Below are 24,316 nucleotides of genomic sequence, written 5' to 3'. Positions count from 1 at the left end.
CCCTTTTCCTCTCCTTTTCCCCTCCTTTTTCCCTCCCTTTTCTTTCTTCTTCCCCCCTCCCGCAATTCCAGTGGGGAAAACGCGTCCCGGATGGCGCCGCCGTCACGTGACGGGCGGAGGGAGGGAGGGGGGGACACACAAACGGAGCGGGGCACGTGACGCCGCGCGCCGCGAGGCCCCGCCCCCTTCGCGCGCGCACGGCGGCGGCTGCCGAGGGGACGGGGGCGTGGCCCGCGCGTGACGCCCCTCCGGGGGTTGACGGGCGCGCGGGCGCGCCAATGGGCGGGCGAGGCGGCGCGGCGGCGGCCAATGGCGGCGCACGGGGGGCCGGCCGGGGCGGGGCGGAGGAGGAGGGGGCGGGGGCGGAGCGCGGCGGGGCGGCGGCGGCGGCGGCGGCGGCGTGAAGGGAGCGCGGCGCCATCGCGGCCCCGGCGGGCGCAGAAGACGCTGTGGCGGCGGCGGCGGCGGCGCGTGCGGGCCGCGGGCGCTTAAGCGAGCGTGTGCGGGCAAAGCGCCGGGGGGGCCGCTGCTGCTGCTGCTGCCGCCGCCGCTGCTGCTGCTGCCGCCGCCGCCGTTCGTCGTCCTCCTCCTCCTCCACCACCACCACCACCTCCTCCTCTTCCTCCTCCCTTCTCAGCCGCCGCCGCCATTTTGTGCGAGTGCCTCGCGCGGGCGCCATGTTTGTAAGGAAGAATTAGGGCCGCCATCTCCGGCCAGCAGCACCTCCCTCCCCCCGTGTGTGTGTCCTCCCGCTCTCCTGTGCCCCGGGGCTGCCGCTCGAGCCGCCGCCGCCGCCGCCGCCTGCCCGCAGCGCCCGCGCGGGGCGGCCGGGCCCGGGCGCTGAGTGCCCGTTAGTGTCTCACTAAGTAACCGTGAGTGCAAACCTTCATCATCTCTCCTCACTGAGGGGCCCGGCCCTCCTCCTCCTCCTCACCGAGCCGCCCCCAGCGCGGCCGTGCGCGCCGCCGCCGCCGCCGCCGCCTCCTCCCGCCGCTCCGCACCGCGGGCAGCGGCGGGGCCCTGCCTTCCTCCACCTCCCTCCTCCTCCTCCTCCTCACCACACCACAGCCAGGCACAATGGCCTTTGAAAGCCTGTTCTCCAAACCCCCAAACCCAGTTCTTGACCCAAACATGCCCGACTCTGACAGGCAACATGCAGGGGACGAAAGGTCGAGTAACATTCTTCTCTCTCTCCGCTTCTCATAATGGTGGTACTTAGTGGGGTGATGCTGGTAATGATGATGATGCTGATGCTGATGATGATGCTCTGTTAATGTGCCTGAGGGGGTTAACGATGTTTTTGGGGGGGGCAGGTCACCTTCAGGCTGGACCGGGGTGGTGGGGGGGGGAATGCAAGGAGGGGAGGGGGGGTGTCACTGCATTAAAAAGTGCATTTTTTTAGCAAGGTTTTAATTTTTCCTTACGGAATGCATGCGTTTTTACATCTTCATTGATTTACTCTGGCTGGGAAGGGGGGCTGTTTTCCATTCTTTCCATAAATTGCACTTTCCAGGGGGTGTCTGTTGAATGTCACCATTGTTCTCTGTCTCAGGCAGGAAAGGGTGCTCCGACTTGGGCGGGTTTTTTATTTTTGGCTGTTTTTGTTGATACCACAATCTCTCACTAGAGCCATATTTAACGTCATTTTCTTGCCAGATTCCACCTTACACATTTAACTGGATCTTTTTTTATGCAGATTAAGGGCTGACTGACGTTATCTTTGCCACCTCTCAATCCCCATGCGCAGAAACCAGAGTCCTGTTCCTGGTGAAAGGACCTCTGTTCCTCCCTCCTTCCCTCCCTCCCTCCCTTTCTCTCCTGCAGCTGCTGGAAATTCAAATCCTTTCTCCAGGCAGCCCTGGCCTTCCTAACTAGTTCCAAAAATACTGTGCCAGGGTGGGAACTACCCGTCCTTCAGCCTACACCTACTCAGAGCATTCCTGACACAGCTGCAGGAGTTAAAAACGCTGGGTTTTTGGGATTCCCTCAGCTTGGCCTGCCCCAACACAGCTCCACAACCCTTTGTGGTACTTCAGAGGGCTGGAAAACACTGGGAAAAACAGACCAAAACAAAAAAAAAAAAAGAAGGGACTCGTGGGCAAATGCAACAGTTTCCTCGCTGGAGAAAGAGTCCCTAATTCCGTGTGTGCGAAAGTGGGAAGTGCTCCCAAAATAGTCTTGGGATTTAGCGAAAGGGTCAGGGCAGAGCCCAGAGCTGCTGATTCTTGTTTTCCCCTTCCTGCTTGTCATTGGGAAGAGGTCCCAAACTAGTCCTGGGATGTAGGGAAAGGGTCAGAGCTGCTGATTCTTGTTTTCCCCTTCCTGCTTGTCGTTAGGAATTGGGAAGTGGGACCAAAACAATCCTGGGGTTTAGTGCCAGGTTCAGGGAAGAGCCCAGAGCTGCTGGGTCTTGTTTTCCCCTTCCTGCTTGTCCTTGGGAAAGGGTGGAAGTTGTGTCACGCTTCATGTTCCACGTGCTGTGCCCTAAGCACCCCAGGGATCCACTGGGATTGCCTCAGCTGGGACACAGAGCTGTGCCGGGGGAGTTCCGGGAGTCAGGCTGTGCCTTGTTACTGTTTCAGGGATTGAAAATATCCCATGTTTTCAGGACAAGCCTGAGTGGCTCCAGGTTCTGCTGGGAGCAGAGTTTTTCCAGCTTGGAAAGCAGCCATTCCCACCAGTCCAGCCAGTTGTGACACTGGTAAATTGTGCAACAGAACCATTAAGTGCCACCTAATACTCTTAATTAATTGTGATTTATAAGCGTTGCTTTATAATGCTTTAATTCCCAAATAGCAACAATAAACACGACCCGGGAGATCACATTTTTGGTGAAATACGTTCTTAATTCGCTGCAGAAAAGCCCCAGCTCCAGGTTTTTGTGTCACATCAGGTGTGCAAATGCAGGACCAGTAGAACCAGTTCACTGCAGGGAACACCCGTACTGGGAACCCCGAAGATTCCATCAGTTTGTGCAGCAGGAATTCAGGGCATTGCTGTTAATACATGGTTTGATTTGAGCTGATCTGCAGAATTCTCAAGAAGTTGCTCAGTAAAAAAAAAAACCCTGTCTGGCCACACTCTGAATATCCCAAGTTGGAAGGTTGTTTTAATCCTGTTTTAATCCAGAGTCTTTGATTTTGTTACTGTTTTTTGAGCAGTAGGAAACAGTAAAAAGCCCTGTCTGTTCACAGTTTGAATGTTCCAAGTTGGAAGGTTGTTTTAATCCAGAGTCTTTGTTTTCTCAAAGGCCAAATTGTTTGTAATTCTTTAAATGTTTGTAGTTAACTCCTGTTGGTGATGTTATTTTGGTGATGAAGGGTCTGAGCCTTCAAATACAGGGACCTTGGAAAGGTTTTTCCTGCAAGGTGAGCATTTAGTGAGGATTTCTTGGTTCTGTGGGTGAGGAGGAAGTTGAAGGCAAACTCAGTTCCAGCAAATAAACACATAAATCGGTGCCAGCTTTCCCAGGAACTTTAGAAAATCACTTGGAGTTCACTGACTTTCACTTTTTTACTCCTCCCAGCCGCCCCTCTGGTTTTATTTGATTTTCCCAGTTAAATTTCTGTGTTATTTAGAATTACTTTCCATATTAATTCCTAATTTCTTTAGCCTAGCAGCACCCTAGTCTCGAAATTTGGGGAATTTTAGTCCTCTAATATCTTATTTTAGGCATGGAGTTTTCATACAATAATATTTCATTACTGAAATAATTATTGTCTTCATCATTGAGCTCTTTATGATTTTATAAACCTGTCAAGAGCATTGGGAGGGAGGTTTTTTTTTTCTTTAAGTTGTTCTGGACCAGTGTCACAAACACTTGGGTGGTTTAAGGTCTCCTGCACTATTTTAAACCAAAATATAATTGTTTTTAACTCAGACCTTTCCGAAGCCCTAAATCAAACCTAAAATTTAGAGGCTTAAAGAATGTTTGAGGCTCGAGATCCCCATAATGTTTGAGGAAATGCATCCTGGGTTTGGATCTTGGACTTAAGGAGCTTGAGGTGTAAATCCTCTTTTGGGCATAAGGAATTCTATTTTTACAAATGACCTGGAATGAGGTGAAGGAAGAGGAGTTAAAACCCCAGATTTGAAGGTTAGAAATGAAGTTAAACCACCAGAACTTGGGGGAGTCGTTTGAGATGTGGGGTTTAATTTTTTCCCTGCCCAGAGATGTGGATTTTGGTTTTCCCTTCCCAGAGATTTGTGTGACTGCTCAATGCTTTCACCAGCCTGATTCTCCCTGGGTTCTGTTCCTTTCTGATCCAGCTGGGAGATGTCCTAGGAATCCCCTCGGGACAGTGGGAATCTTTCTGGGGTTGTTCTCACATGTCCATGGAGCTCTGAGTAGCTGGAGATTGTGGAAGAGGGGGAGGCTCTGCCCTGCTTTCCTAGTGCACAGCTCCAGTTTGGGATTTAAATGGGAATAAAAGCCTCTAAAACAGTTGAGAATTCCTGCCCTGCCAATTCCTTGAAGCTTTCCTTGAAGAATAACCGTTTTCCCAAGAAATGATACATTTTTGACCATTACCTTTCCAAGTCATGTTTATCCAGTTAGTTTGTGGCTTTTACTTATTTCTCTTGGTTTTTTTTTTTTCCTTTTTACATTCTGGAAGTTCAGTGCTTGGAAAATGCTTGGATGCTGTGCAAAGAATTTAGGGATTAGAGGACTTGTGTAATCTTCCCTCTGACATGCAATCCAAAGGATTGTGTTACAGAGAGTGTTTTACCTGGAAAGTTATTCCAGTCCTGGATGTGTCCCAGAAGTGGAAGTCTATGAGTGCAGTTCCCAAGGGAACTGGGAAATGGGAACGACCTTGTTCCCAAAGAGCATTTTCAGTGGGTATTTTAGGAGGATAATTTAATTGATCCTCGAGGGAACGAGTTTAGCTGATGCTGTCAAAATAGAATTGGGTTTTTTTGGGATAGCTGCAGGTGTTTCAGGAATATTTATGCTCCAGTTTCACTTTCTTGGTAATTCCAAGAAATTCCAGGCCGTAGGAGGTCATACAGCAGTCATGTCTTCTCCCTGGCACATCCATTTATCCCAAAAATCACAGCTTGGGGTTGCTTCAAACTTCTTAACCTTTTTTTTTTTTTTTCCAGTGCTAATGAGCTGGATGGTGACGTGGAATTTTATTGTCCTGCTGTTTTTTCCTCCTACAGAGAAGATGGAGAGCTGGAAGATGGGGAAATAGATGATGCTGCCTACGAGGATGTGAAGGAGCACAGCACAAAAGGGGATGACAAACAGAAAACCGAGAAAGGCCACCGGAAATCCCGGAAAAAACGCAAAAAAGAGAAGGAAAAGAAGAAATCCAAGAGGAGAAGACGGGACAAGCATAAGGTTAGGAACAAAAAACCCAAAGTATTGGAGGTGCTGATTGGAATTGCAGGTTTCCAGGTTTAGACAAGGATCCAGGGAACTGGAGAGGGAAACTAAAATGGTGTCATTTGTATTAAGACTTAAACTGGTTTTAAATCTTAACCAGTGGTTTAAGTTAAGCCCTGGCCACTGAGAGCAGTCTTGGAAGCTGAACCACAGGGATCTGAGAGTTTTTAGGATAAAGAGGCAAAAATGTCAGTTTACCGGTTTCACTTTTGTGCTGATTATTTATGGAAGGAAAAGATTTCAGGCAAGATGAGTGAATTCTTCAGGAAAATTCGTTGGGAAAACGCAGCTAACAGAGATTTTAATCAACTCCATTGCAAGAGGTTAATAAAACTTGATCCTGGAAAATGAAACCTGCTGGTCCTTTTTTAAAAACAGAGTGTTCTCATATGGATCCCTTGAAATTCCTGGCAGTTCCACAGCTCTTTTTGCTTTTTTTTCCAGCATAATTCCCCTTCCAGCGATGACAGTTCCGACTACAGCCACGACTCCGACATGGAGCGCCCAGAAAGGCCACACAAGAAGAGCAGCAGCTCTTCCTACAGGGATTATGATTCGTCCTTCAGTCAGGTAGGAAGTTTTTCAAGGGATTTCTCAGGTCTTTATCGAGGTGGCATTTAAAAAAATGCCAGTGGAAACGCTGTGGTTCGGGAATTCTTGGCTCGATCCCGGTGCCCGTTCTCCCAGATTTCAGGGAGCACATCTAGTTCTCATCTCCCTGGGTGTATTCCCAGATGGAGAGCAGGATCTGTGGCAGAAGTGAGGTAGTGTAAACGAGCTTGATACCAATTTTTCCTCCACGAGGCAACAGGAATTAAGGAATCTTTATTATTAGGGAATATTTTATTGCCTGTTTTGGATTTAGATGGGACTAAGAGGAAACAGCTCTTAAAAAGCCATTTTGCAATATCTAAAGTTGATTCTGCTGCCTGGGAGCTCAGTTTGTCCTGGTTTTTCCCAGTCTGGGAATCAAAAATAGTGTTTTTTACTGAATAACTGATTTTATTTGTATTACTGATGCTTTCTTGGGGCAAATCTGGGAGTAAAACAGCCCCAAAAATGGGGTTTTAGAGCTGTTTGGAGTGTGGGATTTGGAAATGTGGAGTTGCTTCCTAATGCAGTCCCTTTCCTACAGCATGGACACGTGTCAGGGAATTACATGAGTTCCCAGAAAATGCAGCATAAAAAAAATGTCAAAAGTAAGGAATATGATGACTACAGTCACTACAGCGATGAAAACTTTGGGAATTACAACGAGGAAGAAAAGGATGAGGATTTTGCTGACCAGCTGAAACAGTACAGACAGGCTAAGGAGACCTCCAGTGGGGATTTGGGACCTCCATTCCCGAAGGAGCCGGTGAAGAAACAGGGGATGAAAGGGATCCAGAAAGGTAAGGGAATTCTGGGGGGCAGCAGCTGTGTCCTGGATCATTCTGGGATGGAGACCTGGATGAGGGAAACTGCCAGGGGTGGCTTCCCTGCCACCAGGGCTGGTTAGAAATTACATTTCCAACAGCAAAAAGAGAGTTCCTTCGTTCCATGATGCCACTAGAGAACCATTTTCCCTTAATTTCGTGGTCTAAAGAGGTCATTCCCGTTTTCCAGGCATTTCCCAGCGAGGGAACAATTACAACGTGGGCCGAGGGCGTGGGATGCAGAAGAAGCTGAAGCGCAAAGATCGTGGCAGGGGAAGAGGAGGCAATAAAGGATCTGATGGCTTCCATGAGGTACCTGGGATCACAGCCCTTATTCCCAGTGCACCACGTGGCAACTAATATTTGTGCAGCACCAGTAAAAGGTGGATTTTTTGGTTTTCCAGGATGGCAAACCAGTGAAGAAGTGGGTGAATATGAGCCAGGAGTTCATCAACCAGCACACGGTGGAGCACAAGGGCAAACAGATCTGTAAATATTTCCTCGAAGGCAGGTGCATTAAGGTACATTTTAAATTCTTTTTTTACTTCGTTCTTAGCTGATTTAAAGAAAACTTGGGTGTTGCAACTCAGTGTTTTGATTTCTGAGGTTTTGAGGATTTATTGATAAATCCAGCAGAATGGCATATGGGAAAACATCCCATTCTGTTACACATTTTGAATTTAACTGCTATTAGATCCTATATAATTTATTAATTCCATTGTAAGTATTATATTTTTAGTAATATATGCAATAAAAGCATCTGTGACAGCATCATAAACTTACACTGGCAATGCATCATATGTAAATACCAAATAAAAATATTTTATCATATGATAAATCTCACAAGTCTGGAAGCTAAATAGGCAGCAATTCCTGGATATATTAAGTTGTTTGTTCCTTGCTAATTTGGAAACATTGATTTCCAAGTGATTTCTCTCTCTAAAAAAGTGGGGTTGTTATAAAACACACCCTTAAACCACTGGATGCTTCTTCAGTGAGTGACTCACTTTTCTTTGGTTCCTCAGGACTTAGAAGTGGAATATTTTATGTTTGTTTCTCAAATGGTCAAAATAAAGGCGAACATTATTGGAAATATCGTATTTCTTGCTGCCTTTGAATGTTTGGCTCAGTGAGACGAGTATTTGCTGCCACCTTCAGTTTTAAAAGGGGCTGAAAGAGCACTTGGTGTCTTGTTCATGAAAATAAATGCTAAAAAGATCCACAAACCCCCTGCCCAGCAAAATAATCCGAATGGATAACAGGATGTATGGAAAATAATTCAGGAAAATATTGGCTTAAATGCCTTTTTTAATGCAAATTCCAAGGTGGAGGCAGAGAAAAGACCTGAGACTGTAAGAGCAGCTTGTTTTCTGTCACCACTCTGTATATTCCTTTGAAATCCAATCCAGGAATTTTCTCCTATTCACACTTTTTAGGGATGTGATTATAAGTCAGTGTTATTCAAGATAAAAAGTTTCAGCTGAGGAGCTGAGGAGGATGTTCTTCTTCCAGTGTGAAACGAAATTATTCAGCATTTCACTAATGGCTTTTCCTTGTTTTTTGATTTATTTATAGGGGGAACAGTGTAAATTTGATCACGACGCAGAGATTGAAAAGAAAAAGGAAATCTGCAAGTTTTACATCCAGGGTTACTGCACCAAAGGAGAGAACTGCATTTATTTGCACAATATCCTTTGAAAACACTTGGAAATTCATCTGGAAGTTTATACTGCTGTTTATTTCTGTTTATTTTGATGTGATTTTTAAGGGTGGCTCTTTCTTTCCTTAAGAGACTCTACCAAAAATGGTAGATTTGTTACAAATGATTTTTTTTCTTAACTAGTTAAGAGGAAAAAATAAGTATAAAATCTGGGGTTGTGCCAATTTTAAAGTTTTTTAACATTTTTAAAGATAAAACTCCGTGAAGTTCAGATATATTTATCCACATATTTTTTAACCTCTGATCTGTTCCTGATTGTTGTTGTTCTTGTGCTTTCCTTCCCCTTTTTAATCACAACTTTAAAATGAAACCCGAAGGCCACAGAAATGTAATTATTAGGAGAATTTAAAGTGGGAGTATGAGGTAAGTTGGTTTTTAGCTTCCAAATTTCATAATGTGTGGCATTGGAAAGATGAATTCCTGGTGAAGAACTGAAGGATAGCTGCCAGCTGGATTTTCTAACCTTCCCAAACTGTTAGGAATCCTTAACTCCCTGAATTACATGAATTCCCCTGCAAGTTCTACCACACAGGAGCCAAGTGCTATCAAGGAGATAAGTGCAAATTCTCTCACGCTCCCCTGACTGCGGAAACAAAGGAGCTACTGGATAAGGTGAGGGATCCAGGCACTAATCCTGACCTCTGGTTCACGCAGGATTTTCCTGTCTCTCTCCAGTCACTGCCCAACAGGCCTTAACAGAAAAGGGGGGTGAATCCAACAACTAAAAACACTGGGAATCTTATAACAACTTCTTCCGTTCCTCTCACATAGAATTCCTGTCTGAAGGAAGTGGACTTGTGGGAAAATGTCCCTTAGTGGCTACTGGGACAATTTTTCTTCCTACCTGGGAATTGGGTGTCCTGCAAAACAACCCCCAGAAATGGGTTTATAAATCCTCTGAGTGGGATGTCAATATCCAGGGAAGGTTGTTTCTTTAAATATGTAAATAATAATATTTAAATGGGAGGTACGAGACTAAATTGAATTGCAAATAGTGGGAAACTGATGGAATGTTTGCTCCGTGGCTTTGTTCCAGGTTTTGAATAATGAGGAGGAGCCCCAGAATGAAGATGAGAAGGAGCTGGAGGAGCTCCGGAAGCGGGGCATAGTTCCTCTTCCCAAACCCCCTCCGGGCGTCGGGCTCCTGCCAACCCCCCCAGAGCAATATCCCTTCTCCGAGTCCGACATGGAAAACTATCAAGATCCTTCAGGAGATTATAAGAAAATCCCGTCTCTTTTTGAAATAGTCGTGAAGCCCACTGTGGATTTGGCCCACAAAATTGGGAAGAAGTAGGTGTTGGAGTTCTGGGTAGAACTCTCTGAATATTTCTCATTTAATATTTAGTCATTGGCTTTGTTCCTGTCAGGATTCTGGGATAAGTTAAGGATCTGCCAGATGCTTGATAGCAGAGTTATTTAATGCATTCCATGGAAAGGCTTGACCTTCCAGAAGGTCACTCCGTTGGCTCTTGCTGTGGCATCTCCATCTGCAGGTGGAGCAGTTCATTCCCCGCTCCAGTCTTTTTGCAGTTGGCTTTTTCTTGAGGAAAACTGATGGAGATGAGCCAATGCTGAAAAAAATGTGCTTCCAGCCAAAATCCGTTGTTATTCAGGATAAGAGGACACGGCCTCAAGCTCCACCAGGGGAGGGGCAGGAGGAATTTCTTCATGGAAAGGGTTGTCAGGCATTGGAAGAGGCTGCCCAGGGAGGTGGTGGAGTCCCCATCCCTGCAGGTGTTCAGGGAAGGACTGGAAGTGGCACTCAGTGCTCTGGTCTAGTGACTAGGCAAAGGTTGGACTTGATGATCTCAGGGGTCTTTTCCAACCTAAATGATTCCGTGTGATTCTGTGATAACATGGAATGGGTGTAGTTAACTCTCTTGGAAAACAATTCTGCTCCTTTGGGATTTTTAACCAATTTAAGGTCAAATAAGTACAAGTAAGAGCGGGGAGGGGGAGGAGGGAGCCAGTGGGCTGTCGGGCTTTGTAGATCCAAAATTTGATTCCTTCCATTTTCTCCTCCCCCAGGCCACCGACCTTCTACAACAGCGCGTCGCCCCCGAGGCCGCCGTTCCAGGGCAACGACCCGCATTCCCAGCACATGTACAATCCGGGCTCGAGTCCGGGGCCGGGCCCCGGCATGTCCCAAGGACACAACGGGCCCCCGATGCACCCCGGTTCTCCCGGCCACCATCCCTGCGGAGGGCCCCCGGGGCCGGGAATGCCGCAGAGCCCCCCCATGCAGGGGGTTCCCCCGGGGTACATGGGCCCCCAGAACCAGACTGGAATGCCCATGCAAGGGCAGCAGGGGGGGCCTCCCCTCACCCCGCCGGGGCTCGGGGGCTCCTACAATTCCCCCGGAGTGCAGGGACACATGGTGAACATGCCCAGGGACAACCACTGTCCCCCGGGGCCGCAGTACCAGCAGATGCCCGGGGAATACGAGTCCATGCAGAACCCCGCCGACTTCTACGACAACTACTATTCCCACCAAGCTGTGCATAACTTCCAGCCAGCCAATAATTCCGGAGGTAAGCACGTCTGCTGGAAGAAGCTTGGAGAGAAACCTCCCGGAATGTCGTCAGTGTTCCGGCTTTTTCAGCTGGGGGTGTCCGGTTGTGTTGAATAAGTCATGTTTTGCTTTAGGTTTAGATGGGACATTGGGAAGAAATTGTGAGGGTGGTGAGGTATTGGCACAGGTTGCCAGGGAAGCTGTGGCTTGCCCCTGGAAGTGTCCAAGGCCAGGTTGGATGGGGCTTGGAGCAGCCTGGGCTAGTGGAAGGTGTCCCTGCCCATTGCAGGGGGTTGGTACTAGACCTTTTAGGTCCCTTCCAACCGAAACCATTCCATGATTCCATGTCTTATAGCTATGAAAACATCTCTGGGATAGGTGCTAACCGGAGCTTTGTTCTCCTGCAGATGGAACATGGCACGGAGAGTTCCCAGACCACCAGGCTCACCTCATGGCTCAGGAGTCGCACGCGGGCGGGAGCGAGTCGGAATGCATGGGCGGCCACATGGGCCACAACCAGGCCCTCAACGTGCCCGATTTCCTGCCCGCCATGCAGAAGGCCCTGTATGCCAGGCTCAGCCAGAAGCACCAACGGGATGGAGACTCTGCCAGCAGCCAGGGCCAGAGGGCCATGAGCAAAGACGAAGGTGAGGAGGATTTTGTCGGAATTCTCGACCCGGTTCTTGGCTGGGAATTAGCCGGGAATAAATCTGCTGACACTGATTTGCGTCACCGCTCACGTTACTGGGGATGCACAAGCAGCCACTCAGTATTTTCAGCTCTTCTTCCCAGCTTCTTCTGGGATTTTAGTGCAGGCTTAGTTGCTTCATCCTGGCTCCCAGGAAGAAGATCCGTGGATAATTTATGGATCTAGTTGGCACTTTTAAAAGGTTCTGTGGTTGATAATTACTTCTGAAAATCCCTGATTGAACCAGAAAGGTTTCTCACTGCCAGGAATGCAGGTGCATCCTGGTTTTTCAGTTGCACCTCTTGATCTTTTTTTCTAGAGCAGTATTTTTTTCCTCTGTGATATCCTTTAAAATTAAATATTCTTATTTCTTCCCATCCTGAATCTTGATTTCTCCCCCAAACCTTGGGATTTGGATTATAGTAAGGCAGCAGATTTTAAGGGGCCATTTCACTTTTCATTCTCCCATCAAGACTCAGAGTTTAGATGTGAGGTTTTTTTCACCAGTACTGTTAGACTTGTTTGGAAGCAGGTTATTTTCCCAAATATTGATGGATATGGAGAGAGAACATGGCAGAGCTTGGCAGTATCTCCAGTACCTCCAGGATTTTTTGATATGTCAGTTCTTTGATTAGATGGAGTTTTGTTATTTTAGATACTGTTTTTATAACACAGGGAGTTATGATTTAATGTCAGATCTTTTCAGCTTGATTTCACTGAGAAGTTTCCCATTGTGGAGTAAATGTGTCGGATTCTCTGGGGATTAATTGCTTGAATAATCGAAATTCTTTGGAATTTCTTTGGTTTCTAGATGACAATGTCAACTGGTATTCCAGTAGCGAGGAGGAAGAGGGGAGCAGTGTTAAATCGATCCTCAAAACCTTAAAGAAACAAAGCGAAAACTTTAGGAATCGGCAGCAACATTCCACGGAGCAGCACATGCTGGGAATTCCTACGGATCCCAGGCTGGCCAAGGACAAAGGTATGGGGCCTCAGACTGCTGACCCGAGACTTCGGGCCTCTCCAAGGCCCAATCCCAGGAAACCCTCCGATTCGGCATCCTTGGACCCCCGGCTGGCCCGCGATCCGCGGATGCACAAGGTGAGCGAGGGCCACGCCGGCTCCTCCCTCGGGGCGGCCAAGCTGGATTTGCACCACGCGCACACCGGAGTCAAAGTCAAGCAGAAAGGGATGGACGACGACGAGGAGGACTCTGAAAGAGAGCTGAGGGAACGGGCCTTCCTCATTCCCTTGGAACCTTTGCCCGGCGTCACGTTAAGGGATCCCCGCTCCCAGCTCCGGCAGTTCAGCCACATCAAGATGGATGTGACCCTGATGAAACCCAACTTTGCCAAGCACATCGTCTGGGCCCCCGAGGACTTGCTCCCGATCCCTTTGCCTAAGCCCGACCCCGTCTCCTCCATCAATTTACCTCTCCCTCCGCTCATTGCCGACCAGAGACTGAACAAACTGCGGAATCTGAAGAACGATCCGCATCCGAACGCGATGCCGGCCGACCCCCGGCTCGCTGCCAAGGCCAAGAACAGCCTCGCGGGCCGGAGCGGCTACTTGGATCCGGCTGCGGATTCCCACGCCAGTAGCTCCAGCAAACTGGGGGATCCCCGCTTGCAAAAGAACGTGGATCCCAGACTCCACAGACTGTCGAGCGCAGACGCGCACCACGGAGTCGGGAAGGATTCCCACCCTCCCAAGTTTGACCCCCGGCTCGCCAGAGCTGCCGCCAGCTCATCCCAGCCCTCGGAAGCCGCGGCTCCGAAACCCGACCCCGACGCTCTGCCTCCGTACGCGCCCAAACTGTCGTCCAGCGGCGTCAGGCTGGGAACGCCCGGCTCCATCCTGAGCGGGATCAGTTTGTACGATCCCAGGGATCACGGCTCTGCCTCGGACACGGCGCCAGCCAGTTCGGGAGAGAACGGAGAGAACCAGAAAAAAAGCATTTTGAAAAATTCCAGTAAAAGCGAGCCCAGCCTCGCGGAAGACGCGTCCCTGCAGAAAGCCGCCTCCAACGCGGAAAAAACCACGGAAGGATCAGCGGAGGCTGCTTCAGACAAAGCGAACAGCACCAGTAAATCTCAGGCTAAACACTCCAGCGCTGCTCCTGCCGTGCATAATCTCCCGATCCAGGCTTTGTCGGGATTAATCAGGCCGCAGTACAGCGACCCCAGGCAGGTGAGGCAGCCCGGACAGGTAACGCAGACCCCGGAGAACGATCCCAACGGGGAGTCGGATGATAAATCCTTGAAAGATGTTTTCAAGACTTTCGATCCAACCGCTTCCCCGTTTTGTTAGCAGATGGCTTTGGAGCCTTTTTACCGTTGTGGATATTGCAGTTCTCTGCTGTTTTGTACCTGGGTTACCTCTTTTGGCTTTATTTATTTTTAAATTATAATTCCCACCACTTTTCAGCTGCTAATCCCGAACCACACGCAGTTCTCCAGTGCGCTCGAGTGTTTGCAAAGCTGTGGTATTTTCTAGAGAATCCTTTTTTTTTTTTTTTTTTTTTTTTTTTTTTCCAATTTCAGGGAGACTAATAATTGACCTGTAGAAAGGAAACCAATCCCCCCCGGATCGTGTTAGAGCTGAGAAAAGCACTTTCATTGTAAATAAGTCATGGAAAATCCCCAGAGCTGTATATGTGTGAGCTGCCTCTTCCCAACCACCACTTAGATCCGATTGCCACATTTGTATAGATCCAAGCAATATTATGTACATTAATTCCCGGGAGAGACGCCGTTCCAGGACTGCCAAACCCCCGAACCGATGGAAAACCTGCGTAAATGAATTCCAAGGAAACCGTCGCTCCTCCTTTTCCGATGCGTTGATGTAAGACACGGACAGTTTTTATTCCTGCAGTCAATATTAGTGTAAAAGAGACTCTATCGCATATTGAGGATGAAAAAAAAAATGTCATATCTTTTCAAAGTATTTTATTCTATGCTGTACATAGAAAAAAAAAAATTGTGAAGTACATAACTAGGAGAAGTAACTGTTCAAAGTGGAGAGAACTACGTTGTCTAATACGAGAAGAAAAAAAAGGTTTTTATTTAATTTCTTTTCCACACCTACACGATTGGGATTTAGTGCTCCGAGTTCCATTGTGGTGTTCATGTATTTCAACGTATTTTTGTATTCAGCTGCTTAATTTGTATTGCTTTTTTTGTATGGCTGTAACCGCAGTACTTGTATTCATGGTGTCTCGGCGACATTTTTAACAAAACAATTAAAAAGGGTACCGTTAATCCCTGGTGGTGACTCCGTGGGGACGCTGGGAATGAGTGGGATAACGCCGTGGGATAGCACAGTGGGATGGTTGGTGGGTTCTTAACTTAACCATGTACCTGGTTCCAAGGCCCCTCTTGGAGAGAGTTGCCACTTTCCACTGCATGTCTTTAATTTCCACGGGGGAACACAAATGTCCTCCAAGCCTCCTGTCCTGCCTTTTGGGTTGCTTTTTCTCCTGAGGAAGTGCAGTCATTCCTAGCCCAGCTGCCTTTCCAATAAAAACTTGCCGGCTGCTCCATCACCACCTGCTTCCCGCCCCTTTGGAATGTTTCTTTGCATTAAGTCTCTTCCTTGGTGCACCTTTTCCTCTTCTTTCTTTGCTGGCCCAGGCGATGCTTCCACTGGGACAATCGAGTTCATCCCAAACTCTGAGGTTTTGGTTTCTTGCAGGCATGAACCAAGGGAAGCTGGTAATTCCTTCATGGCAGAGGAGACATCTCCAAAGGCAATTGCGGTTTCGATTTGCCTCCCTGATTTCCCAGAGCGTAAATTCCATTAATTTTATGGTCTTCTGAATAGGAAAACTGGGTAAGGGACACGGAACCTGGTTGTTATTTTGGAGTGATCCATTAGTTCTGCGTAATTACATCTTCATGTAGTGACAAGCGTGGCTGGTCAAGGTTTTCCTCAAAAAAAACCAAGCCAGCAGGGAAAAATGGCGTGGAAATAGGACGTGGATACAAAGGCCAGCGAGTCCTCACAGCCTGGGTAACTCTGTAACTCACTCCTTCCTTCTTGCCTTCCTCCCTTCCTTCCTCTCCCCCAACCCCACAGGTCCCCATGGACCCTCCCAGCACCTCTGTGGCTGCTCTGCTCCTCCGTCCACCCTTGCTCCCTGCTTTATCCGTTGCAGATTGCTTCCCAGACTCTCCGGTGTGCCTGCTGCTCTCCCTTGGAACACGGAGGAGATTCCTTGCCACTGCACAGGTAACAGAATTCCTGCTGCGGGGAACACGATAGAGAGGCAGGTGGGGACACCGAGGTGGGTTGGAATGGGCTGTGCATCCGGCCAGTTGTGATCTGCTGTGGTGTTGGATTGTGAATTCCGCAGGGAAGGCTTGTTTCCAGCCCTCCTGCACGTGCGGTATTCCGGCATGGATCGGCGTTTCCGTGGGACACCTGCAGCTCCGTCCCCTGAGGCTGTGAAGGATGGATGTGGAGAGCCAGAGATGCAGGAGCAGCCAGTGTCACCAGTCTGGGATCCTCTGGAAGCTCTGAGGTGAGTGATGGTGGGGACTGAAGGTTTTACTTGGTAGGAGAAAAATCCTGGGGCTGAGGGGGATTTTGGGAGGAAATCTGCAGGATCAGGGACACAGTAAAAATGTATCCCTGGATATGTGATCTGTGACCTTGTCTGCTCTCTGCAGTGCAGAAAGACTGAGCAACTCTGGATCATAAAATCATGGAGTGGTTTGGGTGGGAAGGGACCTTAAACTCATCCCATCCCACCCCTGCTGTGGGCAGGGACACCTCCCACTGGAGCAGGTTGCTCCAAGCCCTGTCCAGCCTGTGTCACCACCTGGTGTTTGCTGCCCTGTGGGTAAAACACTCACCAGAACATTCCTGGCCTCCCCCACGGAGCCTCTTCCGAGATTTTCCTGCCACAATGGAAACGCTCCAGCACGAATCCTTCATCTTGCAAATACTCCAACCGCCATCAGGATGAGAAGCCCCTCCCTGGCTTCACAGGTGTCTGTCCATAGCTGTGTGTCCTTTCCTAGGACTGGGATGCTTTGGGATATTCCTGGTCTGAGGGGGTGGTTCCTGCACCACAGCCATCAGGGTGGGCTCTGCCTTTGCTTCCCGAGTCTTGCGGAGCCCTAACTCATCCCTGTTGGAATTTAAAGCCTCCTTGGCTCTGTGCCACGACAGGTTTTTCTTCCACTGCAGGCAAAAAGCAGCAACTTCTTCTGCTTCAGGGTCAGGTGAGGGTTGTCCCAAACCCTGTTTGGACAAAATAATTGCTTTAAGTATCCCTGTACATCCTGAATGACAGGAAAGCCTGGATGTGAGCTGATCCATGTGGGATTTCTACCTCTTTAATGCTCACAATGCTTAAAAATGCTCAAAAAGGTGCTTGCTTACAGGGAGAGAAAAGGAGTGCAGTTTCTTGAGAAGCAGGAAAATTTCCAAAGGGAGATTTCCAGGTCAAAAAGGACTTTGGAATCTAGACAGCCAAGATTAATTAATTGATTAATCCAGGCCGGAATCAGCAAAGTGAAAAATGGACAAATATAGGAAGTTTTAAGTTTGGGCAATTAATTAACACAGGAGGAGCTTTGTCACCCTTGGGGCTGATTACACAGTAAATGGGATTTTAAAAAACTGTCTCCTTCAAAAAGACAGGCTGATCCCAGAAAAAGTTGTAGGATTGTAGAGGAGGATGGGACTCAGCTAGAAATGCTGCCTCAGGAGAGTCTGGTGGTAGTTGCACTTGTTTTCCAAGTGTTTTCAGGTAAAATCTGCTCCCACAGACTGTTTCCAATTGGATCAGTTGGCTGTTGATGGCAGCTGCATGGAAAGCTCGTGGGAGCTTGGCTTTTGGGAATAAAGGGGATTGGCAGGGACTATTTCCAGCTAAAGGTGACTCCAGGAACAACACATGGGAAGGGTGTAAGGTGGGCTTTGGAAACGAGACAGAAAGGCACGGAATAAAAACATCCCAGCAGGAATGTTTGCTCCAGCTGGAGTCCCACAGCAGCTGGGGCTTGGAGCAACCCTTCCCCCTGCCCCCAAGCATTCCCTGATCCTGTGGCTGATCCCAAGGCTCACTCACGTTGACAGAGGCCGCCTCGGCCGCGCCCAGGAGGTGCCGCACCGCTCGCACCAGGTTCTGCGCGTTGCTCAGGAGCAGCTCCGAGGAGGCCTTGCTCTCCCCAGTCACTGCTTTCACCCTGGAAAGACATTCCAGAGGGTTTTACTGGAAGGGCATCAGGCACCCCACAGCATCATTACTCCAAACCCAGCTCGTCCCCTGTGCCATCCGAGCAGGGAAACCCGGGCAGGAGAGGGAACCCTCCGAATGGTGTCTGAACTCCCACCGCCCACAAGGGACCTCTGAGGGCCACCACGCTCATTCCTTCTCTAGGATCTTGGGATGGCCTTGGGAGAGGTGATCCCTGGGCCTGGCAGCTCACCTGGCCACGATGCCGAGCTGGCTGCTGAGGGTGTGGGTGTGCTCGGAGGCGCGGAGCAGCTCCGTGGAGCATCTCTGGTCCGGGCACTGCTTGGCAAGGATGTGCCCAAATCTGACAACCACCTGCCCGTCCGAAGCGATTTGCCTGGCACAGGCAACAAACTGCTCCTTGCTCTAAAACGGGATAAAAATCAATGGGAGTGGGGAGGGAAGGAGGAAAAAGCTTTTCCTGCAGGACAGGGAAGGATACGTGAGGCCTGGATGCATCCTGGAACGAGGAAAGGATGGGATGCCAAGCTCACAGCTAACCAAGAGGAAGGGATTTTGAGTATTTTGCATAAATAGAGCTGGTGCCTCTCTCCCGAGAATGGGGTGACACAGGGATTTGGGATGGGCTTTGTGATCCTGAGGGAGAAGTGGAGGGGTGGAATGCTACGTACCGCGATGGGGCCCTTCTTCCTCAGGAACTGAGCCATGTGGAGCATCCTCATTGCCATGTCCTGGATGGCCTGGGACACCTTGCTGGGGCTGCCCTGCTGTGTGTCACAGTTTCCTCTCTTGTGCTTTGCAGGGGAGGTGCTGGAAGGGCCATCCTGCTGCTGTCCAGACAATAATGCAACAGATTCCAGGTCCGGAGCGTGCGGACACAGCGGTGCCGAGCGGCCTCCTCCACCTGCCTGGTTCTGAAACAGATTTTGGTGAGTGAAGTTGATGGGAGAGGTGGGGGCCCTGCTGCGTCTGTTCCAACTCCCCACCAGCCCTTCTTCCCAGATCCAAAGCCCCTGGAGCCAGCTCCAAATGGGAGCAGCTGTCACGTGAGCTGACAGTGCACAGTTGAAACAGTTCTCCTGAGGGACCTGGGTCATGTGCCAAAGCCTTTCCCAGCTCCCAACACCCAGCAGTGTTTGCTGTGGGAGTGGAGTTGCTGGTATTCCCAGAGGGAGCCTGTGGGAAGATGAAGGAGAGTGGTACAGCCCCTGCCCCTCTGGAATGGCAGAGTTTGGGATGGGTTTGCTGATGCCGATCGGATATCGGGACTCCAGGGCTGTCAGCAACCTGAGCTGCCCAGGGTCAGAGCGCTGGCCTCCAGAGGCCCTGCCAGCATCCCTCACATTCCCACTCCATGCTGGGAGCACCAGGAGTGACAGACCATCACCCTGCAGGAAGAGCTGATAGGGAAAAAGAGCTACTGTACCATTTCACCTGCTTCCTGTGGAGCTCCACTCCCTGCTCTGCTCCCGAGCGGGCGACTTCCCGCTGCCTCAGTGGGCTGTGGGGCTGGGCAGAGCTGGGATTGTCCTGGGAATGCCCGGTCCCGCTGCAGGCATTCCGTGATGCGCCGCAGGACGTCCGTGCCGATGCCGTGGGTGGCCTGGAGCTGTGTGAGGAGGTAGTGGGCCTGGGCTGACCAGTACCACACCACACTGTCCAGGTGGGCATCCCCTGTGTCCTGGGGATCCCAGGTGTCCAGGTGGGCATCCCCCATGTCCCAGTGGCTCCGGAGGCTCCGTCGGGCACTGCCCACGGCGTGGGCCGTGAGGAGCAGGAGGTGCTCCGCCGTGGAGAGCGGGTTGTCCCGCGGTGGCAGTTGAGCCCCGGCCTCCAGAGCGTCCCGGAGGGTGTTCCTGACCCACTGGACGTCAGCCATGAGCCGACTCGCCTTCTCCTCAAAGGCCTCCTTGCTCCTGTCCTTCTCCTCGTGGGAGAGGCCGGGCAGGGCTGCTCCAACCACGTCCTGGATGATGTGCAGCTGCTCCGTGTTGACCCTCTCCAGGTGGAGCAGTAACGCCCTGGCCCTGAGGGCCACGTCTCTCCGCAGGAGCTCGAAGCGGACGGACAGGCTGGCTGAAGGCAGTGGGGAGACCAGGAGGGTCTTGGAGACATCCAGCAGTGCTTCCATGAGCACCTGGATCTCCTCCCGGAGCGCCAGGATTTCCCTGGCACCACGGTCTCTGGGACAGGACAGGTAAGAGAGCCGGGCGGCCTCCTGCAGCCTCAGGGAATTCTCGGCCACGGCAGCCAGGAGGCTCCGTGAGCCAACCTTGTTCCTCACGGCCCTGCTCAGCTCCCTCAGGAACAGCACATCCCTTCCCACAAAACGATCCATGGCGTGCAGCAGGACACACATGCCCACGGCCCACTGGACACCGTGCAGCTCCAGGATGGCCTTCTCCATCCCACAGGAGCCCCTGAAGGATTCTGCCTTCTCCAGGAACGCTTTGGTGTTCAGTTGAGCACGGGAAAACTTGGCTTGGACCTGCAGAAAGCTATCCCAAACTTGGGAGGGAATGGGATTTTCCTTACTACAGGCTGTGCTTGCAATGTCTCCTGCCAACTGCACTGCTCCTGCTAAAGCCAGCATGGCCTCATCCAAAGCCTGCTTCCCTCTTGGAAAGTCACCTGACGAGATAAACCCAAGCACTTGCTGGGACAGACTATTCCAAGAGCCTGCCACGGCTGCCAGGCACTGCTGGGTGTCCCGGATCCTTCCCGAGAGCCTGAGTGCCATGTGGATCAGCCTGCCTGGAGCACGGAGCTGGCTGCGGGCCGTTTCCATGGCCAGGCTGATAATCCTGGGGGTCAGTGCCGTGATGTCCCGGTGCTGTCCCAGCACCAGGAGCTGGGGGGGCTCGGCCATGGGCAGTGCTTCCCGTGCTGCATCCACACAGCCCTTGGAGAGCTCCAGCAAGGCAGAGCCAGCGGCACTGACAGCGGCCGTGTCCCGGGCTTGGGATGCTGCCAGGAGAGCTGTGATGGCAGGGTGTGCACCCCCTTCCCACGGAACATCCGGGTGGAAGGTGCCTGGTGGAGAAGATGGAGGACTTGGGATGTCTCCGTGGAATGTGGCCTCATCCATACTGCTTTGTATCCCGGCGTGGGACGGGCTGAGCTCCGGCCCCTTTGCCACCTCGGTGCTCCGCACTCGCTCCCGGAGCGGGCTGAGGATATCCGGGTGGTTGGACCCATCCAGCCCGGCTTGGACACGGAGAGCAGCGTCCATCAGGCGGCTGGCTGCCTGGGAGAAGGCATCCCGGGATTGGAGGCACTGGGCTGGCACTGCCCTCAGCTCCAGGATGGAATGGGCCAGTTGCTCCACCCACACCAGCAGGCCATTCCTGAAGATGGGATCTGTGGCCCTGTCCACGTGCCGGGTAGTGGCTCCAACCACCCAGTGTGCCCAGCCGGTGAGGCGAGCGGCGTGCCAGGAGAATCCCTCGGGATCCTGGTGTTCCAGCGCTGCCTCGCACCATTCCCTGTGCTTGGCCATCTCCAGGATGGACAGCTCCAGGAATTCCCGTGTGCCGACCGTCTCCTCAAAGCAGCGCAGGAGGCTGCCAGTGGCTCCGGCCCAGGCGTGGCACAGGGCCTGGAGCTGCTCTGCGGTGTTCCCACTCCTTTCCAGGAGCAGGGAAGGGAGGCTGCCCAGGAGGCTCCGCAGGTGCTCCACCCACTCCCGGATTTCCCTGGCAGTTTGGGATTTGGTGCACCGGGCCAGAACCAGCTCGGCCGCTTGGAGCATCTGCTGGGCCTGAGCGAAGAGGGCGGCGGTGAGGGGCTGGAGCTTCCTTAGAATTCCTCCTGGTCCTGCTGGAAAACCTGAACCAGCAAGAGCAAGGGCACCTTCAAACAACTGCCTCAGGGGCTCCTTCTCCTCAAAGAATCCCTCGAGGATTTGGCACAGAGTGGCCCTGAGCACGGTCCGGTCCAGGTTTTCCAGCTCCTCCCTCATGCTGTGACATTCCTGCTCCAATCCATGTTCTCCCTGGCCCTCTCCTGGACATCCTTCCAACCGGCTCAACCTGCCGCAGATGCTCTTCCTCAGCCTTAGCAGGGCCCAGCAGCGCTCCACCAGCTCCAGCTGCAGATCCAGCCTGGATGAGTCTGCCAGCAGCATTCCATGGAGAACCACCGCTTCCACGTGGGAGCTGAGCCTGCCCTCGGAGAGGCGCAGCCTGTCCGGGTGGGAGAGGAGATCCAGCAGCACGTCCACCTGCTGGGAGAAGATCCCGCTCCTGTCCTGGGGCTCCGTGAGCAGGGAGAGGAGCTCCCTGATGGTCCCCTCTGTCAGCTGGAAAGCGTCGTCTCCGGAGAGGTCGGCTCGGGGATCCCTGGAACGTCTGACGGCTCCGTGGAGCAGGGGGACACACCGGTGGAGGAGCTGCAGGGTGTGGGCCAAGCTCTTCCGTGCGGGACCATCCCCGAGTTCCTGGAGGCGCTTGGCTGTCAGGCGGCTCAGCAGGAGCGTGGCCTCGGAGAAGGCCTGGAATGCTGCCAGGAGCCCCGGCGTGTCCCGGGCATCCCGCAGCACACGCAGGCACTCCAGGAGCCGGCCGGCTGCCCGGGTGATCCGCCTCATCCCTGCGGCCTCTTCCAGCTGAAGGACCTAACCAGGGAACGAGGCACAAAATCCAGTCAGGAATTCCCATCCCTGTTTCATCCTGGGAGGGGGGGGAGAAGGTGCGGTTTGCTCCACAGATCTGCTGGAGCTTCCCCAGCTGGCATCCCTTCCCACCTTCCTGCTCACCTTCACTGTCTCCGTGAGGACTCTCCTGGCGGCCGCTGCCAGGTGCTCCCGGAGCCGAGGGCTCTCCGGATGCTCCTGGAGCTGGTGCGCTGCCAGAAGCACATCCCTCCCAGCCTGCTCCAGGGATTTGGCCATGGGACACATCTCCTCCGTGGTCCCCTCCTCGTGGGACTCCCGGGCCAGCCTGGAATGGGAGGGTTGGGCTCAGCGCTCCGGTGGGCCGGGAAGCGGCAGGGATGGGAAGCGTTATCTCAACCATTCCCCACACCAGGGCTGGCTGGGATCTGTGGGATCTGCCTCTGGAAGGTGGGTGTTGTCTGCCAGGATCTGTGGGTTTGGGCTCTGGATTTGCCAAAACATTCCTTAAATCCACAGAATGTTCCTTTGGGATGTGTTTATCTTAAGCATGGTTTGCTGAGGTGTTGCTTTACCTTGGCCCTTCCAAGCACATATCCCTGCTTTTCCTTCCCAGTTCTATTCCCCATTCCCGATCCTACCTCTCCCCGAGGATGCAGGCTCCCTGCCAGCTTTTCCATCTCTTCCCAGCCCCCAAATCCACCCGGGAGACTCCCATCCCCCCGAGCCTCCCATCCAGCTCACCTTCCTGCCACAGCAGCGAGTTCTTCCAGGGCTTTGGACAGTTTTTCTGCCTTCTCCCCTAAATTGGGAAAGGCCTCACAAATCCCATCTTCCCGTTCCAGGGCCAGGAGGAGGTGGCAGAGCTCCACAGCCATGGGGCAGAGGATTCCCTGGATAGCTTTGTTTTCTGCCGGGAGCCCGAGCTCGGAGAGAGGAAAAGGCTCCATGTTATCCTGCCTGGAAAAGGGAAACAAAACCTGGGATTATTTGGGAGCCGGTGTGGAATAGCTACCGGTTTTGCCAGCAAGCTTGGATGTGGATGGCAGCTCCTGGCTTGGGAGTTTCTCCCAGCCCTAAAACAGTCAGTCACCTGCATTTCCTGGGACACTGCCGCCGGGATTCCCTTTCTCGGCGGATCGCAGGGTGTTCCCGGGGCAGCGGGGACGGGGGGATCGCAGGGTCTTCCATCCCCAGGGCCATTCCCGGTGTTCCCGGGCCGGGACGTTCCCGTGGGAGCGGCCACCGGGACGCGACAGCGTCGCCATGGAGACGGCGGCGGCGCGTAATGACGTCATCGCGGCGCGCGGGCGCGGGGCACGCCGGGAGTTGTAGTCCCGAGGGGCTGCTCTGGGGTATGGAATTCATCATCCCAGGGAAGGATCGGGCAGGAATGTCCCGGTTTCCCCCGTGCAGGGACGTTGCTGATCAGCCCCCTGTGCTCAGGCAGCGGGGGCGGAACACTGGTGCGAGCGAGGCCGGTTTTCTGCCCCTTCTCCTGCCTTTTTCCTTTAGGCGGGATATTCCCAGGAAAGGGGAGCCCCCCCCGCTCCGTGGAGCCTGAACTTCAGCTGTCCTGCGTTACGAGTGAGCTAATTCCCTGGAAACCTGGAGAGTGGCACAAATAAAAGCGGCATCGGAGGTGCAGGAAAACACCTCCAGGATCGAGCTGACCCAGATCCAACAGCGCTGGATCCCGCTCCCATTCCCTGGGAATTCAGCACTGGAAGCTCCCGAAGGAATCCACCTTTGGGAACGACTAAAGGGGT

The 24,316-nt window shown here is 52.0% G+C and overlaps 2 protein-coding genes across 5 annotated transcripts; one reads left to right on the top strand and one right to left on the bottom strand.

Annotated features, from left to right (window-relative positions):
* The first annotated feature begins 483 nt into the window (after positions 1 to 483).
* On the top strand, positions 484 to 14,987 carry ZC3H6 (zinc finger CCCH-type containing 6). Of its 3 annotated transcripts, none has more exons than XM_032682663.1 (12): positions 484 to 872; positions 5,167 to 5,347; positions 5,837 to 5,962; positions 6,528 to 6,783; positions 6,998 to 7,119; positions 7,212 to 7,328; positions 8,383 to 8,494; positions 9,030 to 9,139; positions 9,564 to 9,817; positions 10,556 to 11,058; positions 11,447 to 11,686; positions 12,539 to 14,987. In XM_032682663.1, exons 3-12 carry the CDS (start codon positions 5,888 to 5,890, stop codon positions 14,035 to 14,037), a joined length of 3,288 nt encoding a protein of 1,095 aa, XP_032538554.1. In that variant the 5' UTR covers positions 484 to 872; positions 5,167 to 5,347; positions 5,837 to 5,887; the 3' UTR covers positions 14,038 to 14,987. The 3 variants fall into 3 exon arrangements, with proteins under 3 accessions (XP_032538554.1, XP_032538552.1, XP_032538553.1); XM_032682661.1 differs by lacking the exon at positions 484 to 872 and adding an exon at positions 937 to 1,169 and having other exon boundaries at positions 5,107 to 5,347; XM_032682662.1 differs by lacking the exon at positions 484 to 872 and adding an exon at positions 938 to 1,169.
* Positions 7,474 to 23,767, bottom strand: LOC116784253. Of its 2 annotated transcripts, none has more exons than XM_032682660.1 (9): positions 23,641 to 23,767; positions 23,292 to 23,507; positions 22,692 to 22,875; positions 19,362 to 22,550; positions 18,607 to 18,849; positions 18,168 to 18,340; positions 17,807 to 17,924; positions 16,584 to 16,974; positions 7,474 to 9,387 (listed from the first exon to the last, which is right to left on the bottom strand). In XM_032682660.1, the coding sequence occupies exons 1-8, from the start codon at positions 23,748 to 23,750 to the stop codon at positions 16,714 to 16,716; spliced, it is 4,494 nt and encodes a 1,497-aa protein (XP_032538551.1). In that variant the 5' UTR covers positions 23,751 to 23,767; the 3' UTR covers positions 7,474 to 9,387; positions 16,584 to 16,713. The 2 variants fall into 2 exon arrangements, with proteins under 2 accessions (XP_032538551.1, XP_032538550.1); XM_032682659.1 differs by lacking the exon at positions 7,474 to 9,387 and adding an exon at positions 14,762 to 16,326.
* Positions 23,768 to 24,316: the final 549 nt, after the last annotated feature.

This window comes from Chiroxiphia lanceolata, chromosome 3, assembly GCF_009829145.1.
Source record: "Chiroxiphia lanceolata isolate bChiLan1 chromosome 3, bChiLan1.pri, whole genome shotgun sequence".
Lineage (NCBI taxonomy): Eukaryota > Metazoa > Chordata > Aves > Passeriformes > Pipridae > Chiroxiphia > Chiroxiphia lanceolata.
Note: the sequence above shows the minus strand (reverse complement) of the source record. Positions and strands in the feature narration are given on the sequence as shown.